The sequence below is a fragment of the Syngnathus scovelli genome, unplaced genomic scaffold (assembly GCF_024217435.2).
Source record: "Syngnathus scovelli strain Florida unplaced genomic scaffold, RoL_Ssco_1.2 HiC_scaffold_32, whole genome shotgun sequence".
Lineage (NCBI taxonomy): Eukaryota > Metazoa > Chordata > Actinopteri > Syngnathiformes > Syngnathidae > Syngnathus > Syngnathus scovelli.
In genome coordinates, this window is record NW_026061412.1 from 245,077 (window position 1) to 261,058 (window position 15,982).

General features: G+C 48.5%; 1 protein-coding gene across 2 annotated transcripts; it reads left to right on the top strand.

Moving 5' to 3' along the window:
* The first annotated feature begins 9,802 nt into the window (after window positions 1-9,802).
* Window positions 9,803-11,593, top strand: LOC125966147 (janus kinase and microtubule-interacting protein 3-like). Of its 2 annotated transcripts, XM_068649804.1 has the most exons (7): window positions 9,803-10,065; window positions 10,186-10,251; window positions 10,313-10,381; window positions 10,459-10,536; window positions 10,593-10,826; window positions 10,906-11,031; window positions 11,401-11,593. In XM_068649804.1, the coding sequence occupies exons 1-6, from the start codon at window positions 10,033-10,035 to the stop codon at window positions 11,020-11,022; spliced, it is 597 nt and encodes a 198-aa protein (XP_068505905.1). In that variant the 5' UTR covers window positions 9,803-10,032; the 3' UTR covers window positions 11,023-11,031; window positions 11,401-11,593. The 2 variants fall into 2 exon arrangements, with proteins under 2 accessions (XP_068505905.1, XP_068505904.1); XM_068649803.1 differs by lacking the exon at window positions 11,401-11,593 and having other exon boundaries at window positions 10,906-11,087.
* Window positions 11,594-15,982: the final 4,389 nt, after the last annotated feature.

A 15,982-nucleotide genomic window follows, 5' to 3' on the forward strand; every position in this document is an offset into this window, starting at 1 on the left:
CTGAACAACATTATGCCGCACTGAACAACATTATGCCGCACTGAACAACACCATGCCGCACTGAACAACATTATGCCGCACTGAACAACATTATGCCGCACTGAACACCATGCCGCACTGAACAACACCATGCCGCACTGAACAACACCATGCCGCACTGAACAACACCATGCCGCACTGAACAACACCATGCCGCACTGAACAACACCATGCCGCACTGAACAACACCATGCCGCACTGAACAACACCATGCCGCACTGAACAACACCATGCCGCACTGAACAACACCATGCCGCACTGAACAACACCATGCCGCACTGAACAACACCATGCCGCACTGAACAACACCATGCCGCACTGAACAACACCATGCCGCACTGAACAACACCATGCCGCACTGAACAACACCATGCCGCACTGAACAACACCATGCCGCACTGAAAAACACCATGCCGCACTGAAAAACACCATGCCGCACTGAACAACACCATGCCGCACTGAACAACACCATCCCGCACTGAACAACATTATGCCGCACTGAACAACATTATGCCGCACTGAACAACATTATGCCGCACTGAACAACATCATGTCGCACTGAACAACACCATGCCGCACTGAACAACACCATGCCCCACTGAACAACATTACGCCGCACTGAACAATATTATGCCGCACTGAACAACACCATGCCGCACTGAACAACACCATGCCGCACTGAACAACACCATGCCGCACTGAACAACACCATCCCGCACTGAACAACACCATGCCGCACTGAACAACACCATGCCGCACTGAACAACACCATGCCGCACTTAACAACACCATGCCGCACTGAACAACACCATGCCGCACTGAACAACACCATGCCGCACTGAACAACAACATGCCGCACTGAACAACAACATGCCGCACTGAACAACAACATGCCGCACTGAACAACACGACGCCGCACAGAACAACACGACGCCGCACAGAATAACACAATACCGCACAGAACAACACCATGCCGCACAAACAGTTTTAGATAATATTACGTCGCAGTCATGCGACGCGGACATGACGTCAATAGGCGGAACTCATGGCAAAATTATAATCCGTGGGCGTGGCTTGCAACAGGAAGTAGGAAAGCGGCAATGCTGGCAAACAAGACACAGCGGTTAGTAACACGACGACTAACAAGACAAATATTTTTGTTTTCAGCTTGCAACTTGACCGTCTAGAGCGTACAAGGTAATTACAACTCATTGTTTTGAAAAATATGTTTTTTTGTTGGCCTGAAAAGCGAGGCAGTGTGGCATTTGGGAGGAACGTCGAACTCGGCGTCTGCTTCCAGCCACAGACGCCAAATTTCGACGATTATTTCGACTGGTCAACGTTTGTAAATTATTGCGTTGATTAAAAACTTTATTTAACTCTACTCTTAACTTTGCCGTTTCAGATATGCGGGTATTACACCGCGGAAATGACGTCAATAGGCTGAACTCTGGCCAAAATTCAAATCTGTGGGCGCAATGGCCTTGAGCGAGACAACGGATACAAACACGACGATTATCAACAGAAATATCTTTATTTTCTGCTTGCAAGTGGACCGTCTAGAGCGTACACGGTAAGTACAACTCATTGTGTTTAAAAAGATTTACGTTTGTGTAGTTTGCGTTGCGTTGTATCTGTGAATGTTGGTTGAGGCTAAATGTTAATGTTTAATTTCCTTCCTTTAGGTTCCACGGTGTTTGTTGGCTGTATGTTTTCCACTGCAAGAAGAGGCTCGTATCATTGACCAGCAGGAGCTACAATGGTGAGTACCCCTTTCGTCGTCCATTTATGTTAAACACTTCCTGTTTCATGTCTAACAGTACTCGATTTAACAAATAACCATAAATAAATACAGTGTGGGCAGTCAAGTTAACATATGTGATTATCCTGCCTAATATGTTTATCACAAATATGTCACTAATCTGTTTATTTGTTTATCACAACACCTTTGGACCTTCAGCAATCGATTATTTCCCTTCATCTACATAGAGACAGAACGATGGTGTCTTAAACATCTCATTCATTTCACCAAATAACTTCACGCAGGTGGATAACGGCCGTCTCGGTCACGCTATGTTGCGTGATGCAGTTTTGAAGAACCAAATGCATTTATTCAATGAATAAGTCAAGCTAGATCTATGTTTATGATGTTGTACGTTACGGTACCGATTGAAGTTGAGTCCGAAGCCAGTGGAAAACAGCGCTGCGTTTGTGCTCTCCAGGTACAAATGTTGTGATCTCTGACTGACGACCGGGCGAGACTCGAGTAAGAGATGTCCAAACGAGCTCCGGCAGGGCGGGTCAAGGCGGAGCGAACGGACGCCTTTCAGGCCGCCAATGACGAGCTGAGAGCCAAACTGATGGACGTCCAGTTAGAACGTCAGCAGGAGAAGAACAAGGTGAAAACCTCAACAGACAGACACTGCCTTCCTCCCTGCCTGCTTCCCTGCCTGCCTCCCTGCCTGCCTGCCTCCCTGCTTGCCTCCCTCCCGCCCTCCCTCCCTCCCTCCCTCCCTCCCTCCCTCCCTCCCTCCCAGTTTCCCCGATGTAGATTTGACATGCGTGTGCCATGACTGTGTCAGCCTACGTCAACAAATGCACCGAGGACGTCAGCACCACTAAGAATATCATCACCCGGGGCAACCAACGACCCTGGATGACTGAGGAGGTACGTCAAACGCTACGAGCACGGAACTCTGCCTTCAAGTCTGGCGACAAGGAGACACTGAGGACAGCGAGAGCCAACTTGAACCGTGCCATCAGGGTAGCGAAGCGAGACCACAGTCGAAAAATTCAGGATCGTTTCCACGACGCCAACAACACCAGGAGTATGTGGCAAGGCATACGGGCGATTACAGACTACAACTCACCCTCCCCCCCCGGTGGGTGAAGTTGATGCTGACTTTCTAAATGGTCTAAATAACTTCTTTGGGAGGTTCGAGGCACTAAACGGCACTCCAGCAGTTAAAACTGTCCCCCATCAGGAAGAGGAGGTACTCTGCCTTGACTCCGCCGATGTGTTGAAGACCCTGAGGAGAGTCAACCCCCGTAAGGCCCCTGGCCCCGACAACATTCCTGGGCGTGTGTTCAGGGAATGTGCAAGTCAGCTGGCTGGGGTCATCACAGACATTTTTAACACCTCGCTGGGCCAAGCCACAGTGCAAGCGTGCTTTAAGACTGCCTCCATCATTCCGGTGCCGAAGAAACCTCAAATCACCTCATTTAATGATTACCGGCCTGTTGCACTGACTCCGGTCATGATGAAGTGCTTCGAAAGGCTGCTTAAAGATCACATCGTTTCCAGACTCCCCCCATTATTTGACCCGTTCCAGTTTGCCGACCGGCAAAACCGCTCCACTCAGGACGCCATCTCCTCCGTTCTTCACCTGAGCCTGGCTCACCTGGAGGAGAAGAACACCCATGTTCGGATGCTGTTCCTGGACTTCAGCTCAGCGTTTAACACCATCATCCCACAGCATCTAGTAGGAAAATTGGAACACCTGGGCTTCAACACCCCCCTTCGCAACTGGCTGCTAGACTTCCTCACCAACAGACCTCAGTCAGTCCGGGTCGGACAGAACACCTCTGATGTCATCACCCTCAGCACAGGCTCCCCTCAGGGCTGCGTCCTGAGCCCCCTGCTGTTCACCCTGATGACACACGACTGCGTCCCCAGGTTCACCACCAATCACATCGTGAAGTTCGCAGACGACACAACGGCGGTGGGGCTCATCAGAGACAACAACGACCTGGACTACAGAGAGGAGGTGGAGCAGCTGGTGGGCTGGTGCAGAGACAACAGCCTGATCCTGAATGTGGAGAAGATGAAGGAGATCATCGTCGACTTCAGGAAAAACCAGCCTCACCACGCTCCACTGATCATCAACAGCTCAGCTGTGGAGGTGGTCAGCAGCACCAAATTCCTGGGGGTCCACATCACAGAAGACCTCACCTGGACTATGAACACTACGGCACTGATCAAGAGGGCACAGAAGCGCTTGTACTTCCTGCGGAGGATGAGGAGAGCCCACCTGCCCCCACCCATCATGAGGACGTTCTACAGGAGCACCATAGAGAGCATTCTGACAAGCTGACTCTCTGTGTGGTGTGGAGGCTGCACCGCCTCCGATTGGAAGAACGTGAGGAGAGTGGTGAGGACAGCAGAGAGGATCATAGGGGCTCCTCTTCCCTCCATTCAGGACATTTCATCTCAGCGCTGCATGTCCCGTGCCCGTAACATCATCAATGACCCATCACACCCCCACCATGGACTGTTCTCCCTGCTGCCCTCTGGGAAGAGGTTTCGCACAATCCGCTGCAGGTCCACCAGGTTCTGCAACAGCTTTTTCCCTGCTGTCATCAGACTGTTGAACATTAGAACTGTTGAGCTCTAAACTGAACTCTGCATCACACATTCACAGAACTGTACTTTATGACACTACGGACCTCTATCTTGCACTATCTCGCACTACCAACTTTACTGAACTTGTGTAAACCCTTTAAATAGAAGTTTAATACATGGTTTAGCATTCCTCTGCACACTCTTGAATACTGTTTTGCCTACTTGCACTATTGCATAATTAGCACTGCTGCACTTTATACTTATTTGTAATATATATATATATACAGTATATGTATATATATATTTTCATAGGATATGTTACTTCTATTCAACTGCAATATCACTACTTTGTTGTAAGCCGTGTGCAACGAAATTTCGTTTTGTATGCACCATGTGCAGACAAGATGACAATAAAGTTTGTCTAAGTCATGTCAGGTCAGCTGTCTGGAGAGAGAGAGAAGTCAGGACCTGCGGGCGGAGCACCACCGTGCCACCGCCGCCATGACGGAACTCAAAAGCAAACTCCATGAGGAGAAGCAGAAAGAGTTAGCCGTTACCAGGGAGACATTACTGCGGCAGCATGAAATGGAGCTGATGAGAGTGATCAAAATCAAAGATGGAGAGATCCAGCGACTGAATGCCTTGGTCCTCAGCCTGAGGGACGGCTCCATGGACAAGGTGATCCGCTCAATCCGTGTCTGACTATCCGCACGCCACGTCGGGCTCCGATGCGGCCGCTACCGTATTGTGTAGCTTGTCCTCAGTAAGCGTCGCGGCGCTCCGTTGCGGTCTCAACGGCCCGATGTGGCGCAATGTCTGCTCAGGTGAGGAGCGGGGGCGCTTTGCTGGCGGAAGTGGAGGAGACGCGGCGGTGTCGGGAGACCGAGCGGTGTCGCCTCCACCAGGAGCGCGGAAGAAGCCCTGGCAGCGGCCCAGCAGGCCTGGCAGTCCCGGCAGTCCCGAGCGGCCGAGCTCCGATCGGCTCATCACCAGCATCGGGAGGAGCTGAGCCGAACCAAGAGAGACTGCGAGAGGGAGATCCGCCGACTGGTAGGACTGATCAGATGCGCGGTGCGTGGCTATGTTCCCAATTTCGTTGTATACCTGCAGTGCAATGACACCTAAGGCATTCTATTCTATTCTATTTCACAAGAAGAAAACGTCCGGTTGCTCGCTTCGCTTTTGTCACAGCAATGGTGTTCTAGTCGATTCAAGATAAAAATTGGCCGGTTGCTCTCTTTGTTTTTGTCACAATTCTGGCAAATGAGTTTGCCCGCCTGCCTGAGCGCTCCCCGTTTGTACATCCAGATGGATGAGATCAAGCTGAAAGACAGAGCGGTTAGTGTTTTGGATAAATCCCTGGGGCCGGCCACGTCCACCGCCTTCAGCTGCAGACTCAGGCTGCCGAGCAGCAGATCGCTGCCCTGAGGGATTCCCAAAGGGCGGGCCTAAACTACCCTGGAAGTGGGGTCAACGGCGCTACTAGCAATCCTCTTCATAGCGTAAGCCACCTCATCACACACTTGCAGTACGCATGACTTAGTTCGTTGCTGGAGGAAGGTAGCACAAAAACAGTTTTGAACTTTGAACGAGTGGTTGTGTGTGTGTGTTGCGGGGCGTTTTCAGTCTCAGGAGGATCGGGACACGCGAAGGTTTCATCTGAAAATCGCTGAGCTCAGCGCAGTCATCAGGAAACTGGAGGATCGAAACGCCCTGCTTTCTGAAGAGCGCAATGAACTGGTAATTTATTGACGGCACGCTTGAAGGTTTGCGCTACGTTTGATGCGCGCCATCCAGCGAGGCACCCATTGCGCTTGCTTATTAGTTGAGCGGCGCGGCGAGTCGGTTGCCTGGTAGATGTCTTTTATTGGGAGCCAAAGCCACGATTCCGTTCAAACCGATGCAAAAGGAATGGATACGTTCTGGCCCGCGTGTTGTGCGTCTTTCGCATCCCGCACTTCATGCTTGCAGCTTAAGCGACTGAGAGAAACAGAAAGCCAGTTTCTGCCACTCCTGTACAAAAACAAACGCCTGAGCAGGAAGAATGAAGAACTCTCACTGGTGCTGTGTCGCCTTGAAAACAAAGTGCGCTTTGTCACCCAGGAGAACGAGGAGATGGCAAGCTTGGTAAGTCGACGCGGACAACGGCGGCGTGCCAACAGAGTCCACTGCATTTGTGTTCCACAGAGAAGGCCTAGTTCGCTCAATGACCTGGAGCGCGGTTGCGGCCAGCAGGACGGTGAAATGGAGTTCCTTCAAGTTGTGGAGCAGCGGCACATCATCGACGACTTGTCCAAGGTCTTCAGGCAGGTGACTCGGTGCACGTACGGCAGCGCCGCGCTCGCTCGCTGTCGCCAGGAAACCTTTTCCGTCCAAAGCTTGGCCGGCGGCCGCCATCCAAAAAATTGGCCCCTTAAACTCCGACCTTTCAAGCAGGAGCATTGTGCGCACGCGTTTGAACACGCTTTAGACTTGTTTTGCCGTTTTCAGCAGCTCAAAGCTCCCGTTTTGTCAGCGCCTTTGCCACTCGCTGTGCGCTGAAAACGACGGACTCGCCCGGCTGCTCAGCCCGTCAACCATGAGCCGCGAGCGCGACGTCATTGTCCGTAGGCAGCTAGTGGCAAAATGCACCCTGTTAGAGTTGCGCTCGCTCCAACTTATTTTGCAAGAACCACACGGGAGACAAGTAAGTTCTTTTGGACACCTGCAGGTGGAGAGTCCATCCGTTGTACGAATGAAGTCTGACTCTCGGCTCCCGCACGAGCATTTTTATTAAGAGAAACAGGGTGGGTGTAAGAGTGGATTGAATAGAGAAAGCCCTTGACCTCTAGTCAAAACATAGCAAGGGATGTTTTACGACTTTGTGTAGGAAGGGATAAGCGATAGGGATAAATAAGGGATAAATAATATTATTTATTACAGGTTGCAGTCAAAGTCAAAGCAACATAATCATACGATAAAGATAATCTGGAAAACCCTGACACACCCTGTAGTTGTCACTTTTGGAAAAGACGAGCGTCCCTCCAATCATCGCCGGTGACGGGTTTTTCAGGCTCTGGAGACAGGAGCTCATGTCAGAAATGTCATCGTGAGTCGCGTTTGTTTCTGCGCCGGAGCCGTTCGTTCCCTTTGCATCCAAAGAATCTCAAAGGCGGATTATTTGTGTCGACAGGAGAGAGATTTGCTGCTACGATACCGACGTCGAGAATCTCTGAGGAGGAACAAAGCGTGAGGTCCTGCAAGGTGAGTCTGTTTGTTTGCGGCTGCTTGGTGTTGCGCAAGATGAAATGGCCTTTTTCTCGCTATCGTTCCTCTCGTCGATTCATCGTGAGGTGTCGCTTCAGTTTGTTCAGAGAGATGTTTGCTTCCGCGCCCGCAGGTCATCGAAACATTTTACGGCTACGACGAAGACGTGTTGGTGGGCTCGGACGGATCGTCCTTGTCTTTTCACACCGACAGAACCCCCGACACGGAACCCGAAGAGGTAGCCCGCCATTTCTGCCAGCGTATTGGCGCCAAACATTCCTCTTCAGCCTGGAATCGGACTCGTCTTTGCGTCGCGGGTGCTTTGTCGCCGGTCTGACTGATTCTGGTACTAGTGCTGTGTTGCATTGGTGTGTGCATGAGGAGGCGGAGCTTCGCTACCGCCAGCTGACGCAAGAATATCAAGCGCTGCAACGAGCCTACGCTCTGCTAGCCCAGACCAGCGGAGGGGACTACGACGCCGAGAAGGAGATCAAGGTGGCGCCCCTTCCCGCAACCCCCGGCCGGGTCGCAGCCTCCCCGTTCTCACCCAGCCTCGGGTGTTCTCTGGTCTGAAAGGAGGAGGAGGAGCCTCCCTCCTCCTCCTTTCAGACCAGAGAAAAGCTGATGGTAGTGTCAAACGCACCTCTTTCAATAATCACTCTTCCCTTAAATATCTACGAAAGTTATTTAATTCTCTAACATGTTCGGAGTTACTTTTTACGCGGCCCGTCAAAAGGGGAAACGGGCCTGCGCCCTTCAAATAATTAAATTACTTTCAGTTCTACACCAAACCGATAATCCGATTCAAACACTTCCGTTAATTTATTCAGACGAAGCAAACTTTCAAACGGATTGAAATTCACTCGTGTCTCAAATAACTACGAAAGTTATTCAATTCTCTAAAATTGTCTGATGTTACTTTTATTTATTACGGTCCTATGTTATACCATAATAACCCCCCACACATTAATCAAATTGTCAAATCAACCCCGAACCATCGATTGTACATTCAGTACAAATCAGCGCACAACAAAGTACGTAGATGAATATACACAACACATTTATTGAAGAAACATGAAATAGAATTACAAATCTTAATCACTCCAGAAACCGAACAATTTCACCCACTGATACCCGTGTTAATAAAATCATTCAATCCCAGAACAATTCGATTGCAAAACACAGTTCATGAAAGAGGGAATCAATTTTTAGCCAAGCAAAGAAATCAAGAAGTAAAAATCACATTTGTGCTTCTCCAAACAATTTATGTCACGCCACTATTCTCATAGTGACGGGTCCCTTGATCGAATTGACTAACAATATTGCTTTAAGCTGTTACAGAATACATTTTTAGCCAAGCAAAGAAATCAAAAAGTAAAAATCACATTTGTGCGTCCATGCGTGACTCACAATCCGACACCGTGTTCCTGTTTTATTTCTATTTTAACTTGCTTAGCTTATTTTGGCCCCTTTTTTGGTCTCATGTTTTGGTCTGGCGCCATCTTTTGGACAAATTTGGAATTTCAGCTCTGCCAATTTATTCCTGTGAACAATCCATATTTTACCATTTGCACCATCTCTTCCCCCCATGTTACATGACAGTAGAAATGGGTCACTATCAAAGCAGAGTAGCAGATCTGGAGTCAGCGCTGAAGCAACAAGGACAGGTAAGCTTATCAATGAGCACACCTTTTTCTCAGACAAAATAGCTACATTCTTCAGTCACTCATTCGTCTGGCATTACTGGACCAACCCCCTATGAACGTGGCTGGGAAAATGTGGAGAAAAGCAAATGTCATTTTCCAGTCAACCAAAGAATTTGTGGATGAAAATGACACAACATTCCAAAGCTGTCCACGCGTTTGTCTCTTCTAGAATGTCAAGTGGGTGGAGGAGAAGCAGCTGCTGCGTCAGAGCAATCAGCAGTTGGCCGAAAAGGTGACGGAAAGAAAGGCGCTGGGCGGAGTCGCTTGGCGTCACACCCGTCCGGAAGCCCCGCAGATGAGGTCTGACTGTCTTTTCAGGTCAGGCGGATGGAGGCGGAAGAAGCGCGTCTGAAAGAGCACATCCAGGATATCCGAGACCAAAACGAACTGCTTGAGTTCCGCATCCTGGAGCTGGAGGTGGGAAGACTCGCACAAGCGTGTTGAGGCCAGAGATGTGACGGACGGACGGACGGACGGATGCATGCCTCTGCCTTTCAGGAGAGGGAGTGGCGCTCCTCCGTCTTGAAGTTTCTGCAAGTCCGTTTCCCAGACGGCCTCAGCCCTTTGCAGATCTACTGCGAGGCCGACGGCGTGAGCGTACGTAAGGCGTCCCTCGCAACCCTAACCTTAACCTGAGGTCCCAGAACACCTTACATTGCTCCTTGCGCCTTTCCCCAGGACATCGTCATCAGTGATCTGATGAAGAAGCTGGACATCCTGGGCGATAACGCCGTAAGTGTATGTCGAACTCCTTATGTTCGCACTCCACGAGACTCGGCGGCTCAAATGTGACTTTTGGAAGGCTTTGCGCTGAAAGAACCTTGTTGACGCTGTGCCTTTGGGCTCTTGCAGAATCTCACCAACGAGGAGCAGGTGGTCGTGATTCACGCCAGGACCCTTCCCACCCTAGCCGAGAAGGTAACGCGCACGTCCACGCACGCTCTCGCATTCTGCTTATGTGACAGCAGCCTTTCCTCAGTGGTTAGAATACATCAAAGTGACCAAGTCAGCACTTCAACAGAAGATGTTGGACATTGAAAGTGAGAAGGTAGACAGACACGCGACATCAGCCAAGGGGAACTCGGGGCAATGTGCCCCAACAATTCTGACCTTGAGCTGTGCTAGGATATGTTCTGCATCCAGAAGGGCTACCTGGATGAAGAGTTGGACTTCAGGAAGCGTTCCATGGACCAGGCTCATAAGGTAAGCCGCCCTCAAATCTCCCGCCGGACTACTGATGGACGAGGATTGCGGCCCAGAGGATCATGGAGCTGGAGGCCATGTTGTACGAGGCGCTACCGCAGCGGGACTGCCCCGCCACGGACGGCGAAAAAGCCAGCCACGCTGGCGTGAATGACGTGCTGACGGCGGATCAGAGACAAGAGCTTAGGAGCGCCGTGGACCAATGGAAGCGAGCCCTGATGTGGGAGTTGAGGGAGCGCGACGCTTGCATCCTCCAAGAGAGAATGGATCTGCTGCACAGCGCGCAACAGGTAAGGGCCCAAAGCCAGCCCGGCACTTACTTGCACGCTTACTGGCTTTTGAAGGCTACTTTCCATTTGTCCGTCCTAGAGGAACAAAGAGCTGAAAGAATTCATCGAAGCTCAGAAGAGACAAATCAAACAATTGGAGGAGAAGTTTCTGTTTCTCTTTCTAGTCTTCTCCTTGGCCTTCATTCTGTGGCCCTAACACCAGCTGGTGAGTGAGCTCCAGCGGCACCGCACTCGACACCTCCGATACACTGCCAGCCGGTCTCAGACGTTGGCAGACGCTCCGATGCCGACGTATACCCCCCGCCACGGTGACAGAGGCACCGCGTCACACCGGCGCTCATCCAATCAGAAGGCAGGAAAGGCAAATTCACATGCAGGGCACTCTTGAACCAGAAGAGAGCGCCACAAAAAACGGTTGTTGCCCCAAACGCGCACTAAAAAGGGTCAGAATAACAAGAGTCCCACCGGCCAGCCGGGGCCACCCGTCCATCCATTTCTTCAGGGGGGGAAAAAATTGGAGTCACCGGTGAGTACATTTTGCATTTAGCTCTGCTTTTCTGCTTCTGTCTTCAAGTGTGTGGCATCCTGCGACCAAAGATTCAGCCAACCCCAAAGCGGTTGACCTCAACGTCCCACCACCATTCCTACCAGAGCAGGTGACGTGATGCTTTGGACATCCTTCCGTCTCAGATGCCCAAAAGTACTCTTTGCCACATCTGCGGCAATACGGTGTCTTTTCAAAGGTGCAAATAAATCCAGCGTGGGCGGAACACGCACGTCTTCGGTTTTTCCCGCTTTGTTTGTGTGACAGCTGTTGTGAAAATTTTACACAAATAAAGTTGTATAGTACAGGTTTGGCCAAGCCGCAACTCCCGAACCGCATGCGGCTCTTTTATGTTCATATCAACATTTGTGTGTGTGTGTGTAGGTGTGTGTGTGTGTGTGTGGGGGGGGGGGGGGGGGGGGGGTTGTGCGTGTTGGCTTCACTTGAGTTCAATTTAGTATTTTCGTCAAAAGCGCATGTGGTGAAATTCCACAAAGTAGGATGGGCAAACACATTCCAGTAAACTATTAGTGTCAATTGGGCTCTCGAAATGGCAGGGAAAAGATGCACAGCAAAACGAAAATATGTAGATGAACACAGGACGTTTTTATCAGAGTGGGAAAGTTTCTATTTTTTGTTGAACGTGATGGCAAACCATTCTGCCTGATACGTCAGACCTCAGCGCATTTCAAAGATTCAAATCTTCAGCGCCATGCACTTCAGCTCACTCCATGCTAACATTGATCAGGCGTCGAACCCGCAACATCATGCTTAAGAGGTGGACATGCTAACCAGTGCGCCATTATGTCAACGCATAACAACTGTAAGAACTTCCGCCGGAATTCAAATCCGCGGGGAGAGTTAACTTGTTTAAAAGGGAGTGGGCAGAAGAATTATTTAATTTATTTAAATCTATTTGGAGTGTGCGCCATTATGTCAATGCATAACAACTGTAAGTCTACTAAACAAAACAGCGGTTGCTATATGACGTCTGCCACGTCGTGGTCACGTGACGCGGACGTGACGTCGACGCCTACTTTACATCCCACCGATCACAGGACCCCTCGGCTGCATAACCGCGCCCCCTTCCCAACCAATCGGATTTGCTATACGCGAAAACGACGCCAATGGGCGGGCTCTTCCGCCAGAATTTAAATCCGTGGGCGTGGCTCGCAACAGGAAGTAGGAAAATGGCGATGTTGACAAAGACACAGCGGATGGTAACATACGACTAACGAGAGAAATATTTTTATTTTCTGCTTGCAACTGGACCGTCCAGAGCGTACACGGTAAGTACAACTCATCGTTTTTAAAAAGAAGTACTTTTGTTGCCCTGAAAAGCGAGTGAGTGTGGCGTTTGGGGGGAACGTCGAATTTCGACGATTCTTTCTGGTCAACGGTTGTAAATGATTGCATTGATTAAAAAAGAAAACTTGATGTAACTCTACTTTTAACTGCCGTTTCAGATAAGCGGGTATTACGTCGCAGTCATGTGCCGCGGATATGACGTAATTGGCTGAACTTCCACCAAAATTCAAATCTGTTGGCGCGATGGCCGTGAGCCACTGAGCAACGACGAATATCAACAGAAATATCTTTATTTTCTGCTTGCAACTGGACCGTCTACAGCGTACACGGTAAGTAACACTCATTGTGTTTAAAGAGATTTACGTTTGTAATAGCAACGTGTAGCTGAGGCGCTAGCAGAAGTGTAGCCGCGTTGCGTTGTACGTGTGAATATTGGTCCAGGCGAAATGTTAATGTTTAATTTCATTCCTTTAGGTTCCACGGTGTTTGTTGGCTGCAAGTTTTCCACTGCAAGAAGAGGCTCGTATCATTGACCAGGAGCGAGCTACAACGGTGAGTAGCCATAACATTTATGTTAAACACTTCCTATTTCATGTCTAACAGTACTTGATTTAACAAATAACCATAAATAAATACAGTGTGGGCACTGAAGTTAACATATGTGATTATACTGCCTAATCTGTCACCGAGTATATTGTTGCAAAGTAATATAAGATCCAAAGTTGTAATTCAGAATAGTTTTCAAAAGAAGGCCATTAGAATTATATACAAGTCTGATTACCCTGAACATAACAACAAGCTAGTAATTAAATCACAAATTCTTCAATTCAAAGATTTGGTAGATTATCAGAATAATAATGTCTAACAGTAATTGATTTAACACATCACGATAAGTAGATTGAGTGTGGGCACTCTCAAGTTAACATATGTGATTATACTGCCTAATCTGTTACAGAGTATGTTGTTGCCAAGTAATGTAGAATAGATCCAAAGTAGTAATCCAGAATAGTTTTGAAAAGGCCATTAGAATAATAAACAAATCTGATTACCTTGAACATAATAGTTAAGTGTTGAATATGTCCTATGAAGTCAAAATTTGGCACCATCATGTGGTGAAATTTGGAATTGCATCACATCCAATTTTGCCTGGGAACAAACAGATTAAATAAATCTTAGACTTAAATAAGCCACTCCTTCTCAAACAAGTAAACTCTGCCCATTTTGCGCAGTAGATGGTCTGTTAATATCTAGTATTTATACAAAGTCATAATTTAAATTGCTTTTAACCTTCATTCATCGCTTCAACCAACATTACTCGCTCTTATTACCAACTTGTATCGATTTAACTGAGCGTTTAATACTTCCTATCAGGTCTCAAGTCAAGATTTGGCAAAATACAATTTCAGCAAATCCAATTTTGCCAGGCAACAAAAAGAGATTAAATAAACTAAATAAGTCTTCTTCCCATTAAATAAATCAGAAAAGTCTGTCTTGCAACCAGTCCTCTTCAAACAAGTAAAGTCTGCCCGTTTTGTGCCGTAGATTTTGTGTCTATGCCTAGTATTTATACAAAATCATAATTTAAACGACTTCATTCCTTCATTCACTTTGGAAATTTGGAATTGCAGCAAATCGAATTTTGCCAGGGAACAAAAATAGATCAATTAAACTAAATAAGTCTTCTTCCCATTAAATAAATTAAAAAAGTCTGTCTTGTAACCAGTCCTTTTCAAACAAGTAAAGTCTGCCCATTTTGTGCCGTAGATTTTGTGTTTATGCCTAGTATTTATACAAAATCATAATTTAAAGGATTTCATTCCTTCATTCACTTTGGAAATTTGGAATTGCAGCACGTCAAATTTTGCCTGGGAAGAAAAGTAGATTAAATAAATTTAATAAGTCTTACTACTTCCCAATAAATAAATTAAATACGTCTTACTTGTTCCCACTCCTTTTCAAAAAAGTAGTTTAAAACGAGGGCCCTTCACTCAACCTTTAACCTCAACACCGCACATCACATTGTGTTGTATCTGTGAATGTTGGTTGTGGCCAAATGATAGTTTTCTTTCATTCGTTTAGGTTCCACGGTGTTTGTTGGCTATATGTTTTCCACTGTCAGAAGGATGAAAATACAAAGTACAACGCTTGGACGTGGGCGACGACGTCACCGGTGAGTCCTTCCTTCCTATTTATTTACCTTCTAGGTGCTAGGTGCCGCACTGAACAACATTATGCCGCACTGAACAACATTATGCCGCACTGAACAACACCATGCCGCACTGAACAACACCATGCCGCACTGAACAACATTATGCCGCACTGAACACCATGCCGCACTGAACAACACCATCCCGCACTGAACAACACCATCCCGCACTGAACAACACCATCCCGCACTGAACAACACCATGCCGCACTGAACAACACCATGCCGCACTGAACAACACCATGCCGCACTGAACAACACCATGCCGCACTGAACAACACCATGCCGCACTGAACAACACCATGCCGCACTGAACAACACCATCCCGCACTGAACAACATTATGCCGCACTGAACAACATTATGCCGCACTGAACAACATTATGCCGCACTGAACAACATTATGCCGCACTGAACAACATTATGCCGCACTGAAAAACACCATGCCGCACTGAACAACACCATGCCGCACTGAACAACACCATGCCGCACTGAACAACACCATGCCGCACTGAACAACACCATGCCGCACTGAACAACACCATGCCGCACTGAACAACACCATGCCGCACTGAACAACACCATGCCGCACTGAACAACACCATCCCGCACTAAACAACACCATGCCGCACTGAACAACATTATGCCGCACTGAACAACATTATGCCGCACTGAACAACATTATGCCGCACTGAACAACATCATGTCGCACTGAACAACACCATGCCGCACTGAACAACACCATGCCGCACTGAACAACACCATCCCGCACTGAACAACACCATGCCGCACTGAACTACACCATGCCGCACTGAACAACACCATGCCGCACTGAACAACACCATGCCGCACTGAACAACACCATGCCGCACTGAACAACACCATGCCGCACTGAACAACACCATGCCGCACTGAACAACACCATGCCGCACTGAACAACACCATGCCGCACTGAACAACACCATGCCGCACTGAACAACACCATGCCGCACTGAACAACACCATGCCGCACTGAACAACACCATGCCGCACTGAACAACACCATGCCGCACTGAACAACACCATGCAGCACTGAACAACACCATGCAGCACTGAACAA

What these genes read in the sequence shown, in the direction of transcription:
- LOC125966147 (XM_068649804.1), top strand. Translation starts at nt 10,033, where the DNA reads ATGAAGAAGCTGGACATCCTGGGCGATAACGCC. An exon ending in TTCCCACCCTAGCCGAGAAG is followed by an intron (nt 10,252 to 10,312) that starts GTAACGCGCACG and finishes GCCTTTCCTCAG; the next exon opens with TGGTTAGAATACATCAAAGT. An exon ending in CCATGGACCAGGCTCATAAG is followed by an intron (nt 10,537 to 10,592) that starts GTAAGCCGCCCT and finishes ATTGCGGCCCAG; the next exon opens with AGGATCATGGAGCTGGAGGC.